At 36.1% G+C, this 27,787-nt stretch overlaps 4 protein-coding genes across 5 annotated transcripts in view; 3 read left to right on the plus strand and 1 right to left on the minus strand.

Annotated features, from left to right (window-relative positions):
• Positions 1–27,787, plus strand: part of chchd4b (coiled-coil-helix-coiled-coil-helix domain containing 4b) — a 616,826-nt gene that overhangs the window by 103,942 nt on the left and 485,097 nt on the right. The window lies entirely within an intron of this gene.
• On the minus strand, positions 27–7,313 carry endou (endonuclease, polyU-specific). Its single transcript, XM_079840479.1, has 7 exons — positions 6,619–7,313; positions 2,462–2,618; positions 2,190–2,389; positions 1,440–1,553; positions 1,268–1,374; positions 1,003–1,145; positions 27–226 (listed from the first exon to the last, which is right to left on the minus strand). Exons 1-7 carry the CDS (start codon positions 6,668–6,670, stop codon positions 112–114), a joined length of 888 nt encoding a protein of 295 aa, XP_079696605.1. The 5' UTR covers positions 6,671–7,313; the 3' UTR covers positions 27–111.
• On the plus strand, positions 9,948–14,889 carry tsfm (Ts translation elongation factor, mitochondrial). The gene is made up of 6 exons (XM_079840478.1): positions 9,948–10,076; positions 10,321–10,473; positions 11,637–11,765; positions 12,530–12,646; positions 12,730–12,811; positions 14,161–14,889. The coding sequence occupies exons 1-6, from the start codon at positions 10,029–10,031 to the stop codon at positions 14,550–14,552; spliced, it is 921 nt and encodes a 306-aa protein (XP_079696604.1). The 5' UTR covers positions 9,948–10,028; the 3' UTR covers positions 14,553–14,889.
• myl6 (myosin, light chain 6, alkali, smooth muscle and non-muscle) lies at positions 20,171–27,495 on the plus strand. Of its 2 annotated transcripts, XM_079840497.1 has the most exons (7): positions 20,176–20,289; positions 20,595–20,622; positions 22,594–22,737; positions 23,207–23,380; positions 25,135–25,212; positions 25,308–25,343; positions 27,105–27,495. In XM_079840497.1, the coding sequence occupies exons 1-6, from the start codon at positions 20,287–20,289 to the stop codon at positions 25,334–25,336; spliced, it is 456 nt and encodes a 151-aa protein (XP_079696623.1). In that variant the 5' UTR covers positions 20,176–20,286; the 3' UTR covers positions 25,337–25,343; positions 27,105–27,495. The 2 variants fall into 2 exon arrangements, with proteins under 2 accessions (XP_079696622.1, XP_079696623.1); XM_079840496.1 differs by lacking the exon at positions 25,308–25,343 and having other exon boundaries at positions 20,171–20,289.

Consider the following 27,787-nt stretch of genomic DNA (forward strand, 5'->3'; position numbering starts at 1 on the left):
TTTCTGTTCCTGTTTTTTTTTTTATTAGATCCAACATCAACCTCAAATAATCAAGTGAAGAATAAAGCTTGCAGATGAGTTTGTTGGTACTGATATTCAGATGACGGAGAATCAAGGCGAGGCAGGGTAAGCGGAGGCAATGTACTTCTTTCCATCCCCATAGCTGCTCTTGTCCCATGTGTAGGTCTGAATGCCCTGAGTCTGTCCTCCCAAACTCACATTACACCTGAGAATGGAGTCAAGCATTTCAGATGGTTAAGATGGATAATTATATATATATATATATATATATATATATATATATATATATATATATATATATATATATATATATATATATATATATATATATAAATATAATTTATCTTTTTTTTATCTTTTATTTTATTCTATATTTAGAAAGTATTTATCATACTTTTATAATGGATGGATGCCCTTTTTGGGCTTCTAATTTTGGACTGCCATAATAAAGCTTGGATTAGCCAGGACATTTTTTAATATAACTGATTATATTCGTCTAAAAGAAGAATGTCATATACACCTACACTCTAAAAAAAAAAAAAAAGTTCTATATGGCACCAAAAATGGTTCTTGGCTCGTAATCATAGGGGAACCTTTTTTAGTGCTATATAGCACCAATTTTGGTGCTTCAGTTGTTCTTCAGCGGTTCTTCAGAGGTTCTTCACCGGTTCTTTGACTAAGGTGCTATATAGCACCTCTGAAGAACCACTGAAGCACCAAAATTGGTGCTATATAGCACTAAAAAAGGTTCCCCTATGATTACAAGCCTTTTTTTAGAGTGATGCCTTGAGGGTGATTCAATTATGGGATAATTTTCATTTTTGGGTGAATTATCCCTTTAAGTCTGATCATTTTGATGGATATGTTATATATGGAATGGATATATAAATGTGTATATTTACTACTATAAACAAAAATGAGTTTTATTTTATGAATGGCTGGATGGATGAATGAAAGTGAATAGAGAGAAGAACAACTCACTTCTTGCCAGGGCGGGTGATGTAGCAGAGACTGTAGATAGCCAGATCAAATTCAGGACTGCACCCAATAAAGGCAGAACCAACCTCTTTGTAATAGCCATCCCAACTAAATTGCATTGCCAATACGTCAGGATATGTGGTCCACTGAGAGAGAGGAGAAACATGACTTTTACTAGATCAAAAATTCTTATACAAGTAGACATCCACACTTGAAATAAAATGGTGTAATATTTGTTTTGATTCACATGCTCTGATGAAGTACTCACAGGGCCATCAAAACTATGGCTGTAGTAATTCAGGAGTCCCTGTTTCTCAGTCAGATAAAACTGCAGCCAGTTGTGGAAACCAGACACCTTACCGCCCTTAATTTCCCCTGTTGACACACTACATGTCAGCCAAAGTCATACAAAATGCAGGTGTGGTCACACGCAGACTGACCTACAAAGATGTGCTCAAACCCGCTGGAGTCCAGCTTGCCGTCAGATCGAGAGTAAAGGCCGAACCACATCATCTTCAGATCCTGGATAAACTCGCTCTGTGATGAGTATACACCTGATCCATAACACAATAAAGTATGCATACAGTCATTTAACAATCAAAATCAACAGTATTAAAATATCTTGCATCATCTATTTACATTACTGTTTGATCACATTATTTCACATTTTACACCGTAGTTTATTGCTATTTCTTCTTTTATATATTTTTGAAAGAAGCATCTTATGCTCACCAAAAATACAGTAAAAAATGTTAATATTGTGAACAATTATTTTAAAAAAATTATATTTTAATATAGTTTAAATTATAATTTATATCTGTGATGGCAAAGCTGAATTTTCAGCATCATTACAGATCCTTCAGAAATCATTCTAATATGCTGATTTTCTGCTCAAGAAACATTTCTTATTATTATCAATGTTGAAAATATTTCTGTGAAAACTGTGATGAAAGATCAAAAGGATATTAAAAATGTCTGTACTGTCACTTTTGATCAAATTAATAAATCCTTGCTGAACAAAAGTATTAATTTCTTTTATTTATCTTACTAAAAGTTTAAATATTTCAAATTTAAATATTATATCTAGAATTTGTTTTATTCGCCATTATTGTGAATGCAGCATTTTATCACATTGAGATCACTACAATTCACAAGGTCCAAAACAAAAAGAGTTTTGGTGTCACATATACCTTTAGAGTGGAGGAAATTGTAGAGCTCCTTGCCCAGGTCAGTGTTCATGGTCTGTTGGAGGAAAGCGTCCTGCTCCTGCACTTCCTGCGAGGGCACATCCTCCACTTCTCCTGTCACCCTTTTATAATTGTCCAGTAGATTCAGGAGTGCTTTATACGTGGGCTTGGAGAGCAAAGTACTACTAACTTGCTTGAACAATCTAGATAGAAAAAGAGCATTATAATACACAATAACATGCATGTGTGTATATATGTGGTTATGTGTGTCTTACGGGCGTGATGAGAGGTCACTCCTGGAGCCGGTCTCAGAAGAAGTGATCAGTGTCTGAGGTTCAATAACCAGCTCTGAGGCTGTGGCCCTGTTAGAGTCTAAATTGTACAGCTTCTCAGACAAAGACTTGATCTCAGCGTCAGTGATACTGGCTAATGCTTGGGATGTGAAATGGAAACATAAAGAAAGCATTAGTGCCTGAGGAGCAAAGAAAGGCCTGACAAAGCCTGAACAAAATGAAAGAATGAAGGGAAGAATTAAATAAAAAATACTGCAATTAAATTAACCAAACAAACACAATTGTAGTTTTTTGGTCATGTGACATTCGATTTCTATAAACTCTTGTTTTGTAGTCAAGAAAACAAGTGTTAATCCACTCAAAAGTCTGAACCTGTTTAGTGTTCATCACATTATGTATTGTTTTCTTGTTATTATTTGTGTGTATCAGTGCTGTCAAATCGAGATTAATAACATCCAAAATAAAAGTACATATGTGTGTGTACTGTGTATAATTATTATGTATATATAAATACACACATGCATGTAATATTTTAGAAAAATTGGTTATATTTATATAATATAAATTATATAAATATATATACATGCAAATATTTCTTACATATACATGCATATGTGTATTTATATATACATAATAATTATACACAGTACACACACACATATGTAAACAAACTTTTATTTTGGATATGATTAATCGCGATTAATCGATTTGACAGCACTAGTGTGTATCACACAAACGTGTGGGTAACACTTTACAATAAGGCTTTAATTTAGTTAACATGAACTAAGAATTAACAATAGTTCTACATTATTTATTAATCTTAGTTTATGTTAATTTCAGCATTTACATTTTTCAAATCAAATTTGGTTTTACATTATTTTTACTTTATTGATTTTACAATTTACATTATTAAAATCATATTCAAACATTAGTTAATGCACTGTGAACTAACATGAACAATCAATGAACAGCTGGATTTTTATTAACTAACATTAACAAAGATGAATAAATACTGTAACAAATGTATTGCTCATTGTTACACTGTAAAAAAAGAGAAGTTGACATAACTTGCTGCACAGCGTTTTTGAGTTTACTCAACTTTTATACAAAGTAGTTCACTCAACTCAATTAACCGAGTAAGGTCACATGTCACCCAATTTAAGATCTTTTGTTCAGCTGATTGAGTTTTTATAGTCTTTGTGATTTTGTGTTGAATTTTTTTTTTATGTCACCATCATGATGATCAGTGTTTTCTTTAGTTGGGCAGTTTGACGACTTTTTGTGCATTGTTAACTTGTTGCAACCTGTATGCTTGTTAACTTGCAATTACAAATCGAATTTACAATTGGTCCAACAATTGTTGATCCAACTTCTTTTCACCGGTTAAGCCAACTTTTTTGCATTTAATTGTCCAGTTCACTAAAACATAATCAATAGCCAAAATTTTTGTGAGCTGGATTTTTTACAGTGTAGTTCATGTTAGTTAAAGGAAATGTATGTAAGATTGTGGCCAAAACTGGTACTGCAATCACTTTCAAATTACTGTAGAGCGGTGTATCCCCTCTCCCCCCCCCCTGACTCGAGGTTGCCAGATAAGCTGCAGGACCCAGCAGGAACGTAGGCTGCAACAAGGAGCTTCCAATGGCAAGTGACGAGTCCTAACAGCAAATTTTTTTTTTCATTGTCACAACGTTTTTCTGATTCATAATGCGAGGTCTTTTAGGTTTCGTAAAGTTTTATTTTTTATCCAAAAAGTTTGTAGCTGCAGCTGTGGTAACTAGAGCAGATCAGGCAACCCGGATGCCGAAACATAACTGACTTCGTGATTGGTAGATAGGTGGAGGGTGGCGCTTCAGGCCAAAACACAACATGTCAACATCAACATCAGTTGAGGGCTGCAACTTCACTTTTAAATGACAATATCCTGGCCGGACTACTGTTGTCAGTGATATAAGTATTTGAAATTAACATGATTTCTTAATGTCTAGTGACATATCAGGGCGATTTTATGATTAATTGAAATACATTTCTTACACACAGTTCCTTTAATACATTAACTACTATTAACAAATGATACCTTATTGTAAAGTGTTACCAATGTGTGTAATGCAGATTTGTAAATTAGAATTTATGAAAATAAATAAACATTCATTTTGTCTAAATATAATTGTAATTGCTTTTTGTTAAAAATAACCACAATGAAAATTAATCATTTTAGTTTAGTACTTTGGAATGAAGTCTGAGATTAACTAAGTGTGTGAAATTTTAGCAGTAAACACAGCTGAGTTCCATGCCACTTTTGGGATCCAAAATAAACAGGACTCATGGTCACACTGAGTATCTTATCACCAGTGTTGGGCTTGTTACTCAAAATATATTACTCATTACTAGTTAGTCCTTTCAAAAGTAATATTAGCCTAATACTTTACTTATTACTTATTATTCGTTGCACTAATTACATTACTTTCCATTACACCCCCCAAAATTGGTAATTGCCTCATTTTGGCAGCCTGTGAATCCATGAAAGTTATGATAAATGAAGTCAACTGGCTCAAACTGATGACAAGCCACATTTTTAAAAACAACTGATGTTATTTAATAAAGCAGCAACATAAAATCTGCAACAGGGCTCAAGCAAAGAAAAGGAGGCCAACAAGCACCAGCACATTAAATCTGATGATGATGATATACGTTTATACAGTGTTATGTATCTTGCAACAACAATTAATGGAATGTGGTCTTTTGATGTTTCCCTTAAATAATTTATAACAAATTAAACAGGCAGGCACACAGCAACAATTAAGTTAAATTCAATTACAATAAGTGATATACCTATATGTATTCATGTTCAATTTTAAACAGCTTTTTTAGCCTATTGCTCACCACTAGTTTTTCACTGCTCACATCTGATTCCTTTCATTCATGAATTAATTAATTCATTGAAATCCTTTCTCCCTACAAAATTAAAATAATGGCTCTATTTCCAGCCGCCAGTTTATGACTGCTGGCTTCTCCATCTTCCGACTAAATCTTTCATATCTCCTATTTTTGTGCCTTTTAAGTAAAATCTGATTTGCCCATCCTCGTGACTCAACAGACTTTGATCACATGTATGAGACGAATAAAATCTGTGTGTTTGTTTAGAATTACTTTGAGTGATTCATCAATGAGTGTGATTTGTCTGATTTGTGATTCGCCTTTTGTCTTATTGGAGTATTTCGTTTTAACCACGGATGCACCTAAGATTTTGGCCGATTTCGATAACCAATAATTCTTTATATTATTGATATATTGTCCGATAAATCTAAATCCAAATTTTTATATAATTTTTCAGTGCCTGATTACAAAAACATTTTTTTTTCCATTAAAAGCCATGTCCCAAGCACACAATTATAATGTTCTCATTATAATTTTATGTAGCCGATATGACAGACTTGCGCTGCATATGTTGCACTTAACTGTATTTTCATTTTTGAAGTAATTCCAATCATATTTCAAGCAATTCCAAAAAAAAGTGTCTCAGCTGAAGGAAACGATCCATTATTTATCGGCTTTAATCAATCGGCCAAATTTTCTTATCGGGCCGATAACTATAACTTTAAAAGCAAGCATTTATTGGCCGGTATATAATGCATCCCTAACAACGCCAGCTAATAACATTTTCTGTACTTTCAAATAGCTTTTTCATCCTATATCAAACCTATTTGTTTTCATTTTGTTGACCATAGCACTACAAATATGTACTGTAAAATGTTTTACAAAATGTTTACAGAATAACAGATGTTGAAGCTCATGTTGACGACCCCACTGCTTTTAAGTCCCCATGCTGCTGGCATTTTGAGTTGCAGTGGCAGTCGCTCAAGCCATCGTAGGCTCTCTATATCTAAACATTTTGAGTTACATTTTATGTGAAGGAAAAGATCTACCACCCAAAAGTAGTTTTTTTTTATCATCTGTCTTTTTTTGTTGACTTTTTAACAACTATTTAATTACAGAAATTTAAAAAACATTCCTCAAAAACATCTGAGAGAGAAACTCTTTTTGCATTGGAATAATTGCTATGCTAATAAAATAACAAAAGACACATTTATTAAGTTATGAATGTACAAACAGGATGGAAATTGCAGGTATGAACTTACCACTGAAGCCCTGAGAGATCAGGGTGATGGTGAGAAAGAGGATGAACTTCATCGTAGACGTTAGACGATCCAGATGTAAGAACTGCAGATTAAGATCCAATATGGTTTTTATACCATCTCAGATAAATAAATCCTTAGGAACTCCTCCCATGCACCAATACTCTGTTGCAAAAACAATCCCTACTATACGAGGACCAGATTAAAATGTGCTTTGGGTAAAAAGGTAATATTGGGAGTGGTGAGATGATAGGACCAGATGACTGACTCCGTTCCAAAATATTGCTATATATGAGCAAAAATTTAATATTGGGAGTGGTGAGATGATACCAGATGACTCCGTTCCAAAATGTTGCTATATATGAGCAAAAAGGTAATATTGGGAGTGGTGATTTGATAGGACCAAATGACTCAGTTCCAAAAATTTGCTGAGCAAAAAGGTAATATTGGGAGTGGTGAGATGCTAAAAAAGAGGCATCTTCAAAAATAAAATAAATAAATAAAATAAAAATGATTTTGTTCCTCTTTTTTCAGTCAGTTGGTCCAAAATCCATGAGAACAGCAGAGATGTTAGTTGTCAGGTTCCAGGAACTATAGACATCTATTTGAAAAATATGAATTTAGCATTTATATAATACAGCATCTGATACAATTTTGCGATAGTTTCTTGAAATCATGGTCTGCCTCCATTTGGCAAGAAAGTGTTCCTGGCAAGAACGTGTTTTATTATGTTTCCATAGATTGATGAGTGGGCAAAAAGTCAGCAAGAACAGGTGGTTCCATTCACACTGCAATCAAATACTTTTAAAAAAGGGGGTTCGTCTTGCCTTCTTGTGTTCTCGCTTTCAATTTTTCCTGCTTTTATATATTTATATCCATAACAATCCTAATGTGATTTTATATACAACCCCAAATCCAGATTTTTGGGGGGAAAATGCAGTGATATAAAATCAAGAATCTGTGATTTGTTGGTCCTCTTTATTTGAAACTGACATAAGTACAAAGAAAATATTTCACTACTCAATGGGATAGTTCAACCAAAAAGGAACATTTTGTCATCACTTACCCTCAAGTTGTTCCAAACCTGTATGAGTTTCTTTCTTCTGTTGAACAGATAGGAAGATATTTTGAAGAACGCTGGTAATCAAACAGTTGATTCCCAAACAGGGAAAACAATACTATGTCAATGAGGTCCAACTGTTTGGTTACTGACATTGTTCAAAATATCTTATTTTGTGTTCAACAGAAGAAAGAAACTCATACAGGTTTGGAACAAAATGAGGGTGACTAAATTATGACAAAATGTTCATTTTTTGGCGAATTATCCCTTTAATTCTATTGTATAGGCTAAATATAAACACTTTTTGATTTTGATGGCTGCACACTCCAAAAAAGTTGGGACAGAGGCAAAGTAAAAGTGAAAAGCTTATAGAATGGATCATGGATCAAATCATAATTTTGTGCCAAAAATCACGAGAAAATTGTCAAACAATTCAAAAAGCACATTTCTCAATGCAAGATTGCAAAGAATTTAGGTATTTCACCATAATCTCGGTACATTTAGTGTAAGGCAGGAAACCTCTGTTGAATGTGCCTAACCTTTGAGCCCTCAGATGGATTGCATGAGAAACCATCATGCTACTCTGTTAAATATAGCCTAGGCTTGGGAGTACTTTGGAAAACCGTTTTTACGTAACACGGTCTGCTGCTGCATCAAGGAATGCCACGAATCTCTTACGCAAGGAGAAAATCTATACACTCTAAAAAACCCTGGGTTAAAAACAACCCAATATGGGTCATGTTTAACCCAAGGGCTGGGTAAATATAGCACAGAACAGATGTTGGGTTAATTTTACCAAGCAAATTGGGTAGTTTATTTAACCCAGGTTAATCATTGATTCGCTTTTACTAGGGATGTGCGATATTGAAGAAAAATGCGATATGCAATGCCTTGTTAAATAATGCGATATTCGATATGCGACAATATTGCTTCAAGTGTATAAAATCTATTTAAATTCTATTTTCTTTTTTAAATTAAAAACTGAGAATGATACCATTTATGTGTTTCACATTCCCTACTGGGAAAAGAAAGCATACAACTTCTGAAAGTGACCAGCAGTGTTTTAGCAAAAATGTATGTCACAAATCTGACAATATAATTTTAACATCACTGTAAACAAACAAAACGTGCCAATATTTAAATACAAAAAACTATTTGCTTGACTTGGTAATAGTTACATCAACCTAAACTTAACATCAAAAACATCCAGGTAAACAAACACACCTGATTATTTTTGTTATTTTAATTTATCTTTGTTATTAAAAATAAGAACTAAAAACAGCAGTCATTGTTTGACAGACAGCGGCAGGTTTACTGTATTAGCAGGCTGTCACTTTGAGACCTAATGCTTAATAACAGAACTGAAGGGATCACATGCTCTCAGAGAGGCGGCTTGTGCGCACATTTCGGTGTGTGTGTCAGACAGCGCGAAACTGCAAGGAGTTGTTTTTTCGCAAGTTATTGCATTTAATAACTCTTTTTAACGTCAAGCAAGTCACATAAGTAACAGTCACGTGTGCCCAGTCTATTCTCTGCTATATGCGTCAACCTAAAATTTACTCTTTTCACAATGTTGAAGTAGCATATTAAAATCATTCAGATATTGTGTGCCGTTGCGATATGCATATCGCGATATGAACATTTGCGATATTTCGATAATTTCGATATATTGCACAGCCCTAGATTTTACTATAATACTAGCGTTTTTTATTTTTATTTTTATAATACTAGCTTCTTATGAGATCTTACAAACAAATATACAGTTATTACAAATCAAAAACACATTTATTTAGTATTCCGGACCCACTTTATATTAGGTGACCAAGCCTATGTACTAACATTTAAAATAATAATTTGATTCAATGCACTTATTGTGTACATGCATGCATGTTTTTTTACATTGTACTTTCATTTGAAAAATTATCTGCATGTAATTACATCTGTAATTAATTTCTGTTACATGCATAATTACACTGTTGACACCTCCCTTACACCCAACCTAACCCTACCCTTAAATTTACCCATAGGCCTACCACCACACCTGGCCCTAACTTTACCCGTATCCCACCTCAATATCAGCAAAAGTGTTTTGCAATACAATATGAACACAATAAGTGCATACTTATTTTTTGATGTAAGTACATAGTAGTTAAGGCCACCTAATATAATGGGACCAGTATTCCAATTAAGTCTTAGTAGGTGCATTTTAAACTCCCGTGCTTTAGATGGCGCTACATGTGAGCTAGAATTCTGTTCTGCATGACCTTTCTCTCACTCTGTAGAAAGCGTGCTTCAATGACATCCCAGTTACTGATGTAAGGAAGCTTGTGTCAGTTCTGAGGAAGATATAGAAATGGCTTTATATTCTTTGTTTCGATCTGTGAGGACTGAAGTAGTCAAGGTGGGCTTTGACTCATTTCTCATATTAAGCATTCTAACCTTAATGTCTTTGACTTAATGCGTTAGAAGTTATGATGATGTTTTCAATCATGCCAGTCTAGTATATTAAGAACTATTCGTCCTGTTATTTTTATCTTGTATTTTAAACAATAGATGCAGTATTTGTAAAACGTTTTCCATTCGGCTGTGTAATGTCCTGTAGCATAATTTAATCACGCGTCATATCAATAATATGTTATTCATAGGGATGCCTCACACAGCACGTCCAGTCTCTCTACACCAGCTGCCCGAGTTTAGCAGCGGATAAAGCACTTCTCCTGAAATTACGCAAATCTACGGGCTACACCTTCATCAACTGCAAAAAGGCACTGGAGAGATTCAACAATGACATTACACAGGTGCGGTCCAGAGTTTAAATCACCCCATGAAACCCAACAAATGTAAGAGAATAAGCCCTTTTACATTATATTAACTTGAACCCAGAATATTTTCTGAAGTAAACACGAGGGAGATTTTGAAATAATTCACTACTTTGATAACTCAAACTCAATGTATTGTTTTTAAACTTAAGGAATGCAACGGTCTGCTGATTTGTCAAGCACATTAAAGGGTTAGTTCACCCAAAAATGAAAATTCTGTCATTACGGTAATTACTTACCCTCATGTCGTTCGACACCCGTAAGACATCCGTTCATCTTCGGAACAGAAATGAAGATATTCTAGTTGAAATCTGATGGCTCTGAAAGGCCTCCATTGGCACAATGGCACGGTTCACTCTCAAGACCCTTAAAAGGTACTAAAGACGTCGTTACAAAGTCCATGTCACTACAGTGGTTCTAAAATAACTTTATGAATCGGCGATGATAGTTTTTGTGCGCAAAAAAACCCTAAATAACGACTTACATAGTGATGACAATTTCAAAACAAGGCATCATGAAGCTTCAAAACGTTATGAATCAGCGAGTCGATTCAGCAGTTTGAATCGCCAAATTTCAGCAGTTCGGCGGTTTGACACGCGATCCGAAACATGAATCGGCTCGCTGAATTATAACGCTTCGAAGCTTCATGATGCCTTGTTTTGAAATCGTCATCACAATGTAAGTCGTTATTTAGGGTTTTTTTGCGCACAAAAACTATTCTCACCGATTCATAAAGTTATTTTAGAACCACTGTAGTGATATGGACTTTGTAACGACGTCTTTAGTACCTTTTAAGGGTCTTGAGAGTGAACCGTGCCATTGTGCCAATGGAGGCCTTTCAGAGCCATCAGATTTCAACTAAAATATCTTCATTTCTGTTCCGAAGATGAACGGAGGTCTTACGGGTGTCGAACGACATGAGGGTAAGTAATTAATGACAGAATTTTCATTTTTGGGTTTACTAACCCTTTAACTCAAATGTTGGTAGTTGTTGTCATCTTTGTTTATATACTGTAATTATATAATTTAAATGTGTTTGACATAAGGGTGTGCATTATACTGTTTCATAGGGTGTGCATCCACAAGTTTTACATGGTAAGGGATGTGAACTAATTATGACTTTTAAAATGTGATGTTCGCAGGCAGAAAGCTGGCTGCATGAACAAGCACAAAAGGAGGGCTGGAGCAAAGCAAGCAAACTGGAAGGTCGGAAAGCCAAGGAGGGGTTGATTGGTCTCATTAAGAGTGACAATGCAGCTGTCATGGTTGAGGTAAACATTAACGTGCCAGTCTTAACCCACAATGTGTAATTTGCGATGCGTTCCAATTCGCCAACTCAAGTAGGCGAGCTTTGGGACATATTGCTTCGTCATCTTTAACGGACAGCTCTGTCACTAGTTACATGCATTCTGTCACCGTGAACTGCCCTGTCAATCATCTTGTCACTGTTAAATTTCATTTCCTACCGTAACGGAGTGAAATGCAGTAGCACGTTGATCTGCCAGTTTTCTCTCATACGGAGACCCTCCTCATGCGTTTGCAATTTGAATGTAATGATGCATTTAAAAGGTAATGGCCAAACGTATCATTGCAAAAGTTCACAATGATGCTGCAGATTAAATATAATGTGGATAGCATTGAATAAATATATTTTCGTCAGGTTAGATAGTGATAATTAATCACTCGAACGCCTTTATCGAAGCCTCTCTACATTAACCGCCGGACTCGCACATCCTCCACGTTTGTAGCTTTTTACCCGTTTGTGGTTCTAATCGAATCCGCAGCCATCACACAATGGGTTGTGGGCAATGTTAGCTGTTAAAGTGTGCATCAATCTGCACTTCGGATTCTAGTCGGAAAAAGTAGACCATCCGGGTATCTTTGGAATACTAATTTCAACATACTATAATTTGGGACGTACTAATTTTATTTTCAAATACTATTTAGGATGGATAGTATGCGAATTGGGACGCACCATTGGTCTCCGATATGATGTGGTGTGTCAATGAACTAATGTTCATAATTTTGTGTTCAGGTGAACTGTGAGACAGATTTTGTGGCGAGAAATGAGAAATTTCAGCAGTTGGTGAAGAATGTTGCTTTGTCAATAATGGCTCATCTCAGCAGCAAAAAGCAGACAGGGTATATTAAGGTACAAGCCCTTGCATTTTCAGAAATGTGCATGTCTTCCACACCTTCTCCAATCTCTGAATGCTGATCTGTTCTTTGGTTCAGAGTGTGCTGTCTTCTGAGGACATTTCTAAGCTCCACATTCCTGAGGGACCCTCACTGGCAGATCAGGTGGCCTTGAATATAGGTGAGAATACTTTTAACATTATATTAACTTTAGCATAACCTTCGAAAACCAGGTTTATCTGTAATTTCTTGCTCCTTTGAGTGACCCTGAAGAGTATGAGAGACACTTAAGCCACAATTAAAAATGTATTTTGGACACTATTGTTTAAAGTTTGGGGTCAGTAAGATTTTTCATTAAATTAATCAAAAGTTACTATAAAGATATTTACAGTATTACAAAACTGTTTCAAATATCTGCTGGTACTCATAACTCTGCTTCAAATAAATGCTGATCTTTATGGAAGCTTGTTTCCGCCACAGAATAAAACATTTTGAAAGATAATTGCCATTTTTTTATCTCACAATTGTTAGTTTACATCTCGCAATTCTGACTTTTTTATATTAAATTCTGAATTATAAAGTCAGAATTGCAAGATATAGTCAAAATTGCGAGTTATAAAGTCAGAATTGCGAGACATAAAGTCAGAATTGCGATACATAAGGTCAGAATTGTGAGATATAAAGTCAGAATTGCGAGATATAGTCAGAATTGCGAGAAATAGTCAGAATTGCGAGATATAAAGTCAGAATTCTGAGATATATAAAGTCAGAATTCTGAGATATATAAAGTCAGAATTCTGAGATATATAAAGTCAGAATTGTGAGTTATAAAGTTAGAATTGTGAGTTATAAAGTCCGATTCTGAGGGGAAAAAAAGATTGTGAAAGTTTTGAGAAAAAAAGTCAGAATTGCAAGATATAAACTCGCAATTGCAACTTTATATCACTCAATTGGGAGATAAAAAGTCACAATTACCTTTTTTTTTTTTTTTTTTTTGTGGTGGAAACAAGCTTCCATAGTTCTTCCTGTTCATCAAAGAATCCTGAAAAAGTTAAATTATTAAGCAGCACAACAGCTGTGATGATAATAAGAAATATTTCTTCAGCAACAAATCATCATATTAGAATGATTTCTGAAGGATCATGTGGCGCTGAACACTGGAGTAATGATGCTGAAAATTCAGCTTTGCTATCACAGGAATAAATTGCTTTTTAAAATGTTAAAATAGAAATGTTTTTTTTTTAATGTAATATTTCACAATATAAGTTTTTTTACTGTATTTTTGAGCAAATAAATGCAGCTTTGGTGAGCATAAGAGACTTCCTTCAAAACATTTTAAAAATCTTACTATTTCCAAACATTTAAACTGTAGTGTATTTATATGTACAGTACAAGAAATTATATATTTACATAATGTTATTGTCTTCACAAAATGATTTATACACGTGAAAATTTCCAACACACCATGTCCTTTTTCTACCTTTTACTTCCTAATAATTTAAATAATTATGATCTTTTTTCCCTTTTCAGGGCGATTAGGTGAGAATATTGGCATGCGGCGAGCCGTATCACTTGTCGTTCCCTCTGATTGGCATATTGGCTCATACATTCATGGAGCGGTCCCTGGGCAGGTTGGCATTGATATGGGGCGCTATGGATCGCTTGTCGTGTTTCAAGGTGGACCTAAGGAAGGGTCAGACACTCTGGGAAGGAAGCTGGGGCAACATATAGTGGGTGACGCACCTGTTTCTCTTGGCAACATGGACGATATACCATGTGGTGAATCTGAGACAAGACTTTTGCCCCAGACCTTCCTCCCAGATCCCAAATACACAGTGGGACAGTACCTGATTTCACAGGATGCACGTGTGCTAGACTTCATACGTTTCAAGTGTGGAGAGAGCACCAGTCAGGAGGAGTGAGCAAAGCTGTTTGAATGAGAAAATACAAATCTTGTAAAAATATGAATTATATTTCCTTTATTGATATACACATCAATAAAATATATGTCTCATCAGCTTGGTTTAAAACCAGATTTGCAGCTAAATTTATCTTAAAAAATACATTTTTCCAGGCCATTTTAAAAATGTTTATTCATGAATGAAAGAAAATGAAATGCAAAGTGGTCTAATAGTCATTTGACACTGACATGTTACTGGTAAAACTAACCAAAACAATTAAACTCTGACTCAGATGGGTGAATCTAAACAACTGTGCTGGTTCTGTGCAACCACAAAAAAATCAACATTTTACAATCTGAAATACTAATGTCATAGCTTTTGAATTTACTAAATAGAATTATAGTTTATAGTATGAGCACCTAGTTAATTAAGCAAGTGATTTGTGCAGGTGTCTGTGTTGTTGAGTTCAATGATAATCAAGTGCTTTACTGCCACCTACTGACGAGGATAATTGTTCATTCTTTTACATCCATATTATCCTTCCTGGCTGGATCTTTAGTGGCATCTAATGGAGGGCAAGAAGAATTAATATTTCACGTTTTTTTGTTCATTTATTGAGGATCTGTTAGAAGGATGAAGATATTTTAGAGACAAGCACTGGAATCAATATGGTGAATCAAGTGTGTTATGGTGAACAGAAACTATTGTTTTTGGTGTGTGTGTGTGTGTGTGTGTGTGTGTGTGTGTGTGTGTGTGTGTGTGTGTGTGTGTGTGTGTGTGTGTGTGTGTGTGTGTGTGTGTGTGTGTGTGTGTGTGTGTGTGTGTGTGTGTGTGTGTGTGTGTGTGTGTGTGTGTGTGTGTGTGTGTGTGTGTGTGTGTGTGTGTGTGTGTGTGTGTGTGTGTGTGTGTGTGTGTGTGTGTGTGTGTGTGTGTGTATTTCAGTGATTTAATGACACAAGCACATTTTCACAGTTCTCTGATGTTGGTTTATGGTGACTGTTTCGGGAGCCAAATCAAATTGTATATACTAATAATAGGCAGAATAATAATAATGGTTTCATTATTATTGTTAGTTTTAACTTAATGAAGACAAAATATATTACGGTTGTTAATCACATGTGTAGCCTTCTCTAAAATGAAAAAATGAATATTTGATTGTTTATTTTACATTAAAAGTTACAATGCTAATATGTATTATCTTAAAGTCAGCATGAAACTGAAGTCGCCATAGTTTTTTCTTCCCCATTATGACATAAATCCGAATGATTTTGTCCATTGCAAATTAATTAAATTGTTGTGGTTTGCTATTGCTGTGATGTCATGTGAGTGACAGGTTGTCCCACCCTCACGTCAGTAAACGCAGAAGAGAAGAGAGGGAGAAGTTAAAAAAAATAAAATAAACGAGAAGGGAGAAGTTATTTTGATTACAAGGACATGAATTTAAAAATAATATTAATTATGTGCTTAGATAAATCATTTATAATAAATACTGCAATATTCCATAAAAAATAAGGATGGTCAATTTTCATGGCGACTTTGAATTAATAATTTTCAAACTCTACAAGCTTTTTGCAAAACACTGTAAACTTATGTTGGAAATAATGCAAATGTGTAAAAGCGAACCTAGTGCATATTGTGTTCACATATTCACATTTTAAACTCAGCACAGAGATGGAATTCTCTGCATTTACTGAGAACCAACACCAAGCCATTCTGACAGACTTTATTGCAGCTTTTGATTTGATAATCACACTGACTAAACTATATTGTGATTTCAGTTTTATTTCTATTAAATTTATTGTGCAGGCCCATTTATTTATTTGTTTTAACCATAGACCGTAAAAAAAATATGGACGACACAACTTCATTGGCTTCCGCTGACGAGAGTTGAAGCTTTAGGAGGCCCGCACACGGCGCTGACATTTTGCGCAGATTTGAGACAGAGGAGTCTGCGCAGTAGTGATCTCGGGACCGGAATCTGTGCGGTAGAGAGCAGGAAGTAGAGGCTCTCGCAGATGCAGAACAATTCATTATGTTTGTGTGAAATAAACAGTTATGGAAATGTAGAAATTAAAGCTAAATCTCCTCCCAAAAATCCCGAAAAAAGTCAGTTAGTGCCTCAGTAACAACTTCAATCAGAGAAGCTGTCAATCATGACGTCACTCCCCCGACCCCCGTTTTTATAGCATCAAATAACTAAACTTAACTTATTTAAAAAACGAGCACTTGAAATAAAATCATTGTGATAAAAACTGCCTAAAATGACAGAAACCATCTTTAGGAAACAATTATTTGAAGTGTAATTTAATTGTTTAGTTTGTCTCATGTCCATTGTAATAGGCTACATGGAGGGGTGGGGTTTTTGAGCTATACTGGGACCAACCACCAGGGGGCGATCGAGGCGTGTAGGTAGGCTTCAGTTTCTGAGAGGAGTGCCGCAGGCTTGGTTTTAACCATAGACTGTAAAAAAATATGGACGTAGTGTCCGTGACGTCACCCATAGGATTCTGATGAGCCGTTCTGAAGCGCAATGGTGGCCGTTGCCATCTTGGCAGCGCGTCATCGCGCGTCACTCCCGGATAACAGAAAATGGGCAAAAAGGCGGGACGTGGGCGGAGCTTAAGTGACGCGATGACTAACAGACAGCAGATAAATGGCTATCCACCAGTCACTCGAAGTGGCCACGCCCTTAATTATGCAGAACTTTAAGGCTTTATATAATGTAAACGAATGAGCTATAAAAAAATTCACCCCCCTCACAGTTGTCATGAAGGGCAAAATGAGCCGTATAGACCAAAAGCACAATTTGTTCCAGGCTGTAAACATGTTTTATTCTGCTCTAAAGTTGACCATTTTAACATGGGGCTCAATGAGATTCTGCTCCCTTCTGGATCCTGTCCCTAGCGGCCAGTCGATGAATTGCAGTTTGAGGCACTTCCGTATTGGCTTCAAGAGAAACTGCGGGAGGTTGCCGCTTGGTTTTAACTTTACATTCGATTGAATTAAATTAAAGCTGCAGTCCGTAAGTTTTTCCTCTTTGTCGCCATCTCTGTTTGAAAACCTGCAATTGCATCCTCGGCGCGGATTAAACTAATGTTTTGAGGAGTATTATGTGTATGCTGTCACCGCACAGTTGTGGTACTGATACTGTACTTCGAAATTACAGATACTACGTCTTGGAAGTACGACCAAAATAAGTTTCACTGGAAAATGTCATCTGAACAAGTAAGTAACATGTCTGCAAAAAAAAAAAGCATTACAATAAATTGCGCTATCAATGGTGATTCAATCTAACAATCGCTTGGCTCACATCAAACCGTGCAAATAATTATTATTGTTGTACTTTGTTCTCAAATTGTTAAAGGATTAGTTCACTTCAAAATGAAAATTTCCTGATGTTTTACTCACCCCCATCCACTACCCCCATCCACCACCCCCATCCACCCCCAGACACTATTCCTCGTCTGGGATCACGCAGAGCCTCTGAAGCCCTTCAAAGCGCTTTGAAACTGCATTGATTTGGACCTTCAACATTTTGGTTGCCATGGAAGTCTATGATGTGGAGAAAAATCCTGAAATTTTTTCCTCAAAAAACGTAATTTCTTTTCGACTGAAGAAAGAAAGACATGAACATCTTGGATGAGATGGGGGTGAGTAAAATATCAGGAAATGTGCATTTTGAAGTGAACTAATTCTTTAATAACATCTGCATTGCGTGACTTTGTATTTAGTGTGTATTTAGTTTCAGTACAGTCTAATCTTTTGCTTTTGACTACGGGTGAATCTCCAGTTGTCACTGATGATTGTCGTTTGGACTTTTCTGGATTACAATCCACCATCAAAATGATATGTTTCATTATTCCAGCTGCTGTGAGAAAAGGCTCTAAATGATCCGCCACCTGCAGCATCCTCACATGCGATACTACTACTACTAGCCAGGACTCCTTCTTTATGTATACAGACGTGACATAATGGCGCAAAGACATGCTCGAAAATCCACCAGTACCACTCAAATTAGAACACATTATTAGCTTTCCGTTGTGAATCGGGCTACGGTAAGGAGATAGTTTAGAACACTGGCTGGTTATGTACTTACTCAAAATTTTAAAGGGGTGATGAATTGAGAAATCAACTTTCCTTTGAGCCTTTGGTATATAAAAGTTCGTGATATAAGAATATCCTGTAAGTTTCAGAGCTAAAAACATCCTTGTTAGTCAAAGATAAGCTTTTATAGACACCAGGCCCAGAAAACGAGAGATCTCAGAATATGTCGACCATCGACCTACTCCAATACGTAGTGGGACGCAGAAGCACCGCCTCAAACCCGCCCACCGACTTGTTGAGCTAAACGATGCGAAATCGATTGTAAACAAAATAGAGGTCAAGACTGGATTTGCAGACATATTGAGATTAAAACACAATGCTGTGCCTTCTATATTGGATCTGACAGGAACGGTGCAACACACTTATGTGAGTGAAACATGTTTTTTTATGTGTTTGTATTGCATTGTTACAGATCATTTGATATCTATTGATTACATACCTTAGCACGCTGTCACAGGCTGGAGAATGTGTTATTGGTTCATTCGTGATCAGACTCGGACTTGTAACGTCAGCTTGCAAAACCCAACATCCTGGGGCTATGTGCTTTTCAAACGGGCTATCACCGGCCTGCCGCGCACGTGTGTGTGTGTGTGTGTGTGTGTGTGTGTGTGTGCGGTTCGCAGTTATATTCACTGATGTTCGGGCGAAATGATACAGAAATAACATTCCAATCAATCGCGGGTGGATGAGAGATGAATCATTGTGTTTGTTTGATAAAGACATTTTGCGAGCCCTGGCTGTGGGCTGGGTGATTCATTCCGGTTGCTGTTTGCCACACGCTGTCACTGACAGGGGAGCAGAAGCTCATTAAATATGCAAATATTATCCAATCCTAGCCGTGGGCATTTACTCCCAAGTCTTCAGTGCGGCACGCCCATCAAAACCGACTGTTTCATCAGAGAGCCTCAAAACCAAGGCAGAAAGTAGCCAATTACTTATTCATTACACTCTAAAAAAAAAAGTTCTATATGGCACCAAAAATGGTTCTTGGCTCGTATTCATAGGGGAACCTTTTTTAGTGCTATTTTAGTGCTATATATCACCAATTTTGGTGCTTCAGTGGTTCTTCAGTGGTTCTTCAGAGGTTCTTCACCGTTTTTTTGACTAAGGTGCTATATAGCACCTCTGAAGAACCGCTGAAGCACCACTGAAGCACTAAAATTGGTGCTATATAGCACTAAAAAAGGTTCCCCTATGATTACGAGCCAAGAACCATTTTTGGTGCCATATAGAACCTTTTTTTTTAGAGTGTATGATGTTTTTGAATGTAAAAACCACGCGAACATCATAAGTTGACCTCAGACAACAGTATAAAAAAATAAAAAAGCCAGTTCATGACACCTTTAACCAAAAAAAGTTACGGACTGCAGCTTTAAATTAGCTTTTCATCAACTCCTGTGGTTCCCTCGAGAACGCCAGTATTACGGTATTCAAGGTTTTCCTTCTGCGCAAATAATACTGACATGCCGGTAATGACAGTAGAGGGAAACCAGCGCCCGCACTATTTGATTGGCCAATTCAGCTTGAATCAGGTTGACATGACATCATCGTGAATATAGCGGTGTCACACAGTGCGTGCGTGCGCCCATACTGTAATTCACACAGCGCTCATACTGACGCTCCCTCCGCTCCATCCTCAACCACTGCAGTCATGGTAAGTCCGTTATCACAGCCAGCCATCTCTCATTTTCACTATAATGCAGGCAACGCCTTTTAGTCACACAGTCGGTAGGTGACCGTTAAACATAATGTTGATCTCATTAAGGTTTTCTTTAATCCAGCAAGCTCTGCTGTCAGGCCATTGCCTCACGCATTTAATACTCACATGTGTCTTGGTTTGCTCTGAGGGTTTTGTTTTTGAGGGAGAATTTCAGTATCCTTTATTGTAAGATCAAACCAGTGCATCTTCGGGTTTAATGCTGATCTTCTCTCTTGCCCTCCTCATCCTGGCATGGACAGTCTGACTTCACAGAGGACCAGATTTGTGGTGAGTAATACATGTTGACTTCTTAAATAAATTGTGATTTATGAATTCGTCGAGGATATATAGTTGCGTTTGTGTTGCTGGTTAATTCAAAATAAGCGTAGGCCTGCACATCAGCTTACACTGGCTGACAGATGTGCAGTCAATGCTTAGCACTTAGACACATTGTGTGATGTACAAACTGATGTGCAGTACCTAATGCCCAATGTAACAGAAAAATTCGACTGGTGGTTTCTTTTATTTATCAATTTCTGGTGCTAAATTGCTGAGGTTACAGTGCAGACAGCTTTCAGACGCGGCGCTTTTGAAGTACCGGAAGCTGCTGCTGCTGCTGTGGAATGTGTAGCTTGAGTCTAGAGACGCTACGTATAAACAACATAAAAATGCATTAGGTGTGAATTCAAGAAAATTATAATAATGTGATCTGCTGAATTTCAGCGAGCTGAGGTGGCGTGATATCGTGTGCTATGTTTTTAATAAGTCGTACTCGTAGCTACAGCACAAAGCTCCAACGTTTAATGATCACGGGCGAGTGCTGCGGATTTGATTCACATCAGTGAGTCGAATCTTTTGAATCAGGTCATTGAAAAGATTCATCCACTGACTCGTTCATTGACCCCTTTGCATGTTGCATCGTTACGCATGTACTGTAGATATGTTAATAAATCATGTTATCTATTGTAGGTCTACAAGTAGGTGGGGACAAGTGTCTTTTGTGTTATGAGTCATTTAATCATTCACCCAACCGATTCGTAAATCGCGATGAAACTGAAATTGTGACGTGCATAAATGTAACGGATTATCAATATATATATATATATATATATATATATATATATATATATTTGGGACTTGGTTGGATGTATCGGTTGTTTATTGTATTTTGAGACGTGAGCTTTGTACTCAAAAATGAAAGGAAGATGAATAGATGATGGTAAATTAAGCTATTTTTAAGCAGTTTTGTTTATTGACTCTCCAAAATATATTGATAACAATTCCATATATACAATTTTATTTGGGTCATTAAAGCTACTTGAAAAGTAAACCTTTGGAACTGTTGTCTTTTATTTATTTATTTGTATGTTTTTAATGTTAACCCCATGTATTACTATGTTGTATGTTTAGCATTGGATGAAAAAAAATAAGACAGAGTTATGATATTTTGATTAAAGATTACAGGTAAAAAAACATGCATGGATGAATCATTCACAATAAGATCAGTAACATGCATTTTGAAAATAGATAGGATAAAATGGCATTTTATGCTGACTTCATTATAAACTGCAAGGCAGGAATTTTATCAAGCCATAGAAAAAAGATAACAATATCTGAATGAAGAGATTCAATAACGTTATGTCACTGTAATTGAAATATTCATACGCTTTAACACATTTCTAATCCTTGTGTTGGTCTATTATATAGTATTCTGCCTTGTTTATTACAAAACCTCACACATTATAGGGTACATAGTGCATAATGTCAGTGCAAAGTGTATAGTAGTGTGTCATTTGGGACACAACTAATATTCCTGTTGATGTAGTGCTGCAATCTCTCTTCTGCCCATATATGGTTCATCACAGAGAGTGTGTGTGAAGTTTGACTCAGGCCGGACGGGAAGTGTCGCATTCCTGTAAGCTGCTCTGCCAAGCGTTATGATAGTGATCTCAAAACCTCAAGCAAGAACAAGAAGCCTAATCATTTTAGATCACAATTTGCTTGTTGCTTTAGATTAGAATTAATCACGTTGGCCTGGTTTCACAAACAGGGGTTAGATTCAGACAGTGATTAGGCCTTAAGTAGCTTTTATAAACATTTTAAGATATGTCTGCGCAAGTTGCTCTCAGTTAAAACAGCTCAAACATGGGACTAGACGTGAGCATGTCTGTGAAAAAAGAGGAAATTAAGTTTTACTCATTGTCATTTTCTGCTTCACCAGTCTGATGCATTTTCTCGCTCTCTTTCTCTCGCTTACAGAGTTTAAGGAAGCCTTCCTCCTGTTTGACCGAACAGGAGATGGGAAGATCATGTACAATCAGTGTGGGGATGTGATGCGTGCTCTGGGGCAGAACCCTGTCAATGCTGAGGTCCTCAAAGTCCTGGGTAACCCCAGTAATGAAGGTCAGACCGTCTTTTGATGCATTGTCCTGTGTTATTTGTTTAAAAAAATGCATTTCTTTTAGCACAGGAAATTGTTAAAGGTTGTTGATATAAGCAAGATTGAATCATGATAATTTTATTAGCTAAAAATAACAATGTTTAAAAGCCCTGCCCTGTTCATTTAAAGGGATAGTTCACTCAAAAAGGAAAAGTCTGTCATCATTTACTCACCCCAATGTCGTTCACTTCCCCATGATAAATAAGCTATACTTTTCCTATTCTGTCAGACAAAGCAATCTGTCTCCTTTAATCAGTCTAAAATGCAATCGGGACAACTTCAACAGTCCCACTGAGTTAATCTACTTGTGTCTTTATCCTCCACAATTATAATTCAATTATTAAGTGATGGTTTTCTAGCTTAATCCTCAGTGTGTTAAGATGTTGGTGAATAAAAAATAAGAGTGATTGTAATGTGATTTTTTTTTCTCAGATATGAACATGAAAATGCTGGACTTTGAGCAGTTCCTGCCCATGCTGCAGGCCATCGCTAAGAACAAGGATCAGGGCTCCTTTGAGGACTTTGTGGAGGGGCTGCGGGTGTTCGACAAGGAGGGAAATGGAACGGTGATGGGCGCTGAGCTGCGACATGTCCTCACGACGCTGGGTAAAGAGTCAAGGCCTCTTTTAGAATGATATTGCAATAGAGTATAATACAATCTTTCTTTGATTACTTCCAAGGTTTCTGCCTCTTAGAACACGTCTCAGGGTGTTTTTATCTGCTCCGTTGAACAGTTCACTGAGAGTTCTATTGATATTTATTTTGGAAACCTGAACTAAAATAAAGTACTTATGAATGTTTGACAAGAACTGTGCGCTTGGTATAGAGAGAGTGAAAATAGGGATGCAACAAATAAGAGATATTGTTAGCAATCAATAAGGTTGTTATAGGAATAGAAGTCCTTCATTGGTGTTTTTTTGTGTGTTTTTACCTGAAAAATACAGCTTTTCTTAAGCAAACCATTTTTATGGACAAACAGTTTTGTTTGAAGTTATATTTGGTTTTCACCTATCCTGGTGAAAAAGAAGTACAGTTTATTATACTTAAGGCTATTTATTGCGGAAATAATATACTTTAACATAATTTGCTTAAGTGAACTGAATGTAATGTTTTTGGACATTAATGTTAATTGCAATTAAATGAAAAATTTATTATACTTTATATTTATATTCAGTGCAGCTGAACTTTAGAGTGCTTCATTTGACCCACTTAAGTACGTGTCGTATATTGTCTTTGAAATATGATTAAAGTGTCCTGCTGAATGACAAGCATTTATTGTAAACTAAAATATACTTTCTTATTGATTCTGTTGAAACTTGTTTATCATGTATTTAAATATGTTTGTAATTACGCATTTGTAATGATTTGCAATTTAGTGCTTTTGAAATATTAAAGGTAATATTGAACTCACTACAGTTAAAATTATATTCAAGTACTTTACATGTGCTTTTGTATGTTAATCAACACATCAAAATACATGTACTTCTTTCAATTAAAAAATAATTATTTATTAAAACAGGATTTGAAATGTTCTTTAAAGTTAAACTTTTAATTTGCATTATTACAAAGTGCACTTAAAGTCACTATGAAATCAAAATGAATAATCCTTATTTTTATGTAATATTGCAGTATTTATTATAATGTATGTCAGTCACATGAGATCACAGTAATAGCAAACCGAAACGATCCAAACAGTTCCCGATGGACAAATCAAGCCCCGCCCTACTTTTTTTTTTTTTAAAAGAAGCCGTTTCACTCCGATATATGTCAAAATACTAAAGTAAAGTAGAGCACTCCACTTTTTTTTGAAAATAGGCTCATTTTCCAACTCCCCTAGTGTTAAACAGTTGAGTTTTACCGTTTTCGAATCCATCTCCGGATCTGGCGGTAGCACTTTTAGCATAGCTTAGCATAGATCATTGAATCTGATTAGACCATTAGCATCTCGCTCAAAAATGACCAAAGACTTTCGATATTTTTCCTATTTAAAACTTGACTCTTCTGTAGTTACATCGTGTACTAAGAACGACGAAAAATTAAAAGTTGCAATTTTCCAGGCTGATATGGGTAGGAACTATACTCTCATTCCTGCGTAATAATCAAGGAACTTTGCTGCCGTACCATGGGTGCAGCGGTGCAATGATACTACGCAGCACCTGAAAATAGTCCCTCACGTTAATTATGTTGACGGAAGTTAGCTTATTTTCAGGCGCTGCGTAATATCATTGCGATCCTTCCAAACAAAGCAATTGACCGCCAACAAAGCACTAAAAGCCCCTTGCACACCTTCTGTAAAACATAGGTTGAAATATATTTCTGAGGAGAATTTGATGCATCTTCTTTTCTGTGTTTTATGACAGGTGAGAAGATGACAGAGGAGGAAGTGGAGACGCTCTTGGCAGGACACGAGGATGCTAATGGCTGCATCAATTATGAAGGTACAACAATCGCATAAGGGTCTTTTTTGTTCTCTGAACATCAAGACTATAGTGTAAGTGTCAATGTTTAATCCATTTGCTTTTCCTCCTGACAGCGATTGTGCGCCACATTATGGCTGGTTGAGGAGAGGGTACGGATGGTCCTCAGTTTGTTTTTCTCATTCTTCTCTCCTGCAGCTCCCTCTCTACTCCGTCCCCTCGCTTTAGCCTAGCATGTAGCATTTCTGCATGTGCATAATGTAGGCGTCTCCTGACTCCCACTGTTGCCATGGTGATGCTGTGCCGGCGCTAACAGAGTTTGCTGGTGGTCACCCTTATGCCCATCTCCCCTAAACCAGTCATTCCTCTTTATTCTGAAATGCTGTGTTCCAACTTTAAAATTGTATTTTCAAATCCCCTTTGCTTGCACTACTTCTAATAGGCCACATACACACTGCAGCTAAATACAGTTGTCATTCCACTTTCTGAGTGCGCTGCTGAGTTTGGTGCTTTTCAGTGCCGGTCAAAAGTTTGGAATAATTCCGATTTTAAATGTATTTGAAAAAATACTCTCCAAGGCTGAATTTATTTGATCAAAACTACAGTCAATATTGTGAAAACCTTTCTATTTTAACATTTTAAAATGTAATTTATTCCTGTGATGAAAATTACATTACTCCAGTCTTGTGTCACATGATCCTTCAGAAATCATTCTAATATACTGATTTGGTGCTCAACAAACACTTCTTATTATAATCAATGTTGAAAACAGTGCTTCATATTTTTTTGTGGATTCTTTGATCAACAGAAGGTTCAAAATAACTGCATTTATTTGAAATAGAAATCTTTTGTAACATTATAAATGTATTTACTGCCATTTTGACCAAATTAATGCTTCCTTGCTGAATAAAAGCATTCATTTATTTTCTTTTTCTTTTTTAATTTAAATCATACCCCAAACCTTTGAATAGTAGTGGATCAGTTTCCACAAAAAATGAAGCAGCAAAACAGGAGTTTTCAACATTGATAATATGAAATGTTTCTTGAGCATCAAATCAACATATTAGAATGATTTCTGAAGGATCATGTGACACTGAAGACTGGAGTAATGATGCTGAAAATTCAGCTTTGTCATCACAGGAATAAATTACATTTTAAAATATATTACAATAGAAAACAGCTATTTTAAATTGTAATAATATTTCACAATATTACTGTATTTTTGATCAAATAAAAAATGCAACCTTGGTGAGCAGAAGAGACTTCTTTGAAAACAATAAATCTTAATTATTCCAAACTTTAAACCGGTAGTGTACATGAGTGATAACTGTTTTTAAAAGTGATTGTCACTCCTAAATCTCTGCAGTGTGTACGCTGACATACAGTATATAGAAGCTGATGTTATTGTTAAAGAAAAATGACTATCAGCATCATATTCAAAGGCTAAAACAGTGCCAGGGTAGTGGATTCGGATGGATCCTTTGTAGACTCTCCTACTTTCTGTTACAAACATCTGCTGTTACTGTAGGAGGCTTTGTAAGGAGATGTATTGTAGTTCTAGTTTCTGCTTTCTCTCTCTTCTGTACTTGTGTATTTATCTGTTCTCTGTATGCCTTTATAAGGTATGCTAACTCATTCTAATTTCTTTTAGGCCTGGACAATCTCTCTTCCTCCCCTTTCTGTCAGATCATCTTGGGGCTTCTGCATTTCATCCCTAATTGTTGCAGGGAAATGTAGTTTGTCACTGAACTACACGTACTCTGCGATCTTTGACTGTTTATGGGTCTAGAAGTATCTAGAACTTCATGTGTGGTGTCCATGGCAACACTTGCTGATCTAGTGGGTTTGAATTCTGTTGGATCACTGCCTCATATTTCTTTTTTTTTCTCTCTCTCTCTCTCTCTCTTCTACAGAACTCGTAAGGATGGTCATGAGCGGTTGAAGAATTCAAACACATTTTTTTTTGTCAGTCAGGCCCCCCATTTATGTGATTTCTTCATTTCCATATTAGCTTTTTTAATGATTTGTTTCTTTATTTTTTCCTTAAGTGCCTTTTATCATGTTTCTGAAGAATTAAAGCTCATTTCATTCCAAAAACTTCCATTGATGTTCATAGGTTTGCTTGAATACCTTCCATTCAGCCATGCATTCTTTCCACTCATTCAGCCTCTGTTTGTCTTAAACTGTGAGGGACATTTTGATAGGCTCTTATTGCAGTTTTTTTAATTAACATGTTATCCTAAATGTCTGTAAGTCATTTGACATCCCTCTTACTGTTCATCATAATAAATATTCAGAATCATCTTTGGTTTTGTTGATTTCTCATGTCAGAGTTGTGAGTGGGGGTGTATGTGTGGGTGGCCTTGTAGGGCATTGTTGCACCAACCACTCCATTTTAGTATAGATATTAACTAAAGTAACACAGACTTCTCTCTCCCAATAAACATGATACAAGACAATACCAAATTAGGAGTATGTGAAGGTGTTTGAATGTGCTGGCTGAGAACATAACGCTGCCTAAATGTTTTAGTGGTCCTGTGTTTACCTTAAGAGATAAGATGACTTACTAAACAGAACATAAAGGACTGTTTAGACT

Source organism: Gobio gobio, assembly GCF_949357685.1.
Source record: "Gobio gobio genome assembly, chromosome: 17".
In the NCBI taxonomy this organism is placed as follows: Eukaryota; Metazoa; Chordata; class Actinopteri; order Cypriniformes; family Gobionidae; genus Gobio; species Gobio gobio.

Coding starts and splice junctions, on each gene's coding strand:
- endou (XM_079840479.1), bottom strand. CDS start 6,670: ATGAAGTTCATCCTCTTTCTCACCATCACCCTGATCTCTCAGGGCTTC. Junction 1,375..1,439: donor GTTTGAGCACATCTTTGTAG/GTCAGTCTGCGT, acceptor GTGTGTCAACAG/GGGAAATTAAGGGCGGTAAG. Junction 1,146..1,267: donor GCCATAGTTTTGATGGCCCT/GTGAGTACTTCA, acceptor CCTCTCTCTCAG/TGGACCACATATCCTGACGT.
- tsfm (XM_079840478.1), top strand. CDS start 10,029: ATGGCTTTATATTCTTTGTTTCGATCTGTGAGGACTGAAGTAGTCAAG. Junction 10,077..10,320: donor TGAGGACTGAAGTAGTCAAG/GTGGGCTTTGAC, acceptor TGTTATTCATAG/GGATGCCTCACACAGCACGT. Junction 12,647..12,729: donor AGCAGACAGGGTATATTAAG/GTACAAGCCCTT, acceptor TCTTTGGTTCAG/AGTGTGCTGTCTTCTGAGGA.
- myl6 (XM_079840496.1), top strand. Junction 20,623..22,593: donor CACAGAGGACCAGATTTGTG/GTGAGTAATACA, acceptor TCTCGCTTACAG/AGTTTAAGGAAGCCTTCCTC. Junction 22,738..23,206: donor GGGTAACCCCAGTAATGAAG/GTCAGACCGTCT, acceptor TTTTTTTCTCAG/ATATGAACATGAAAATGCTG.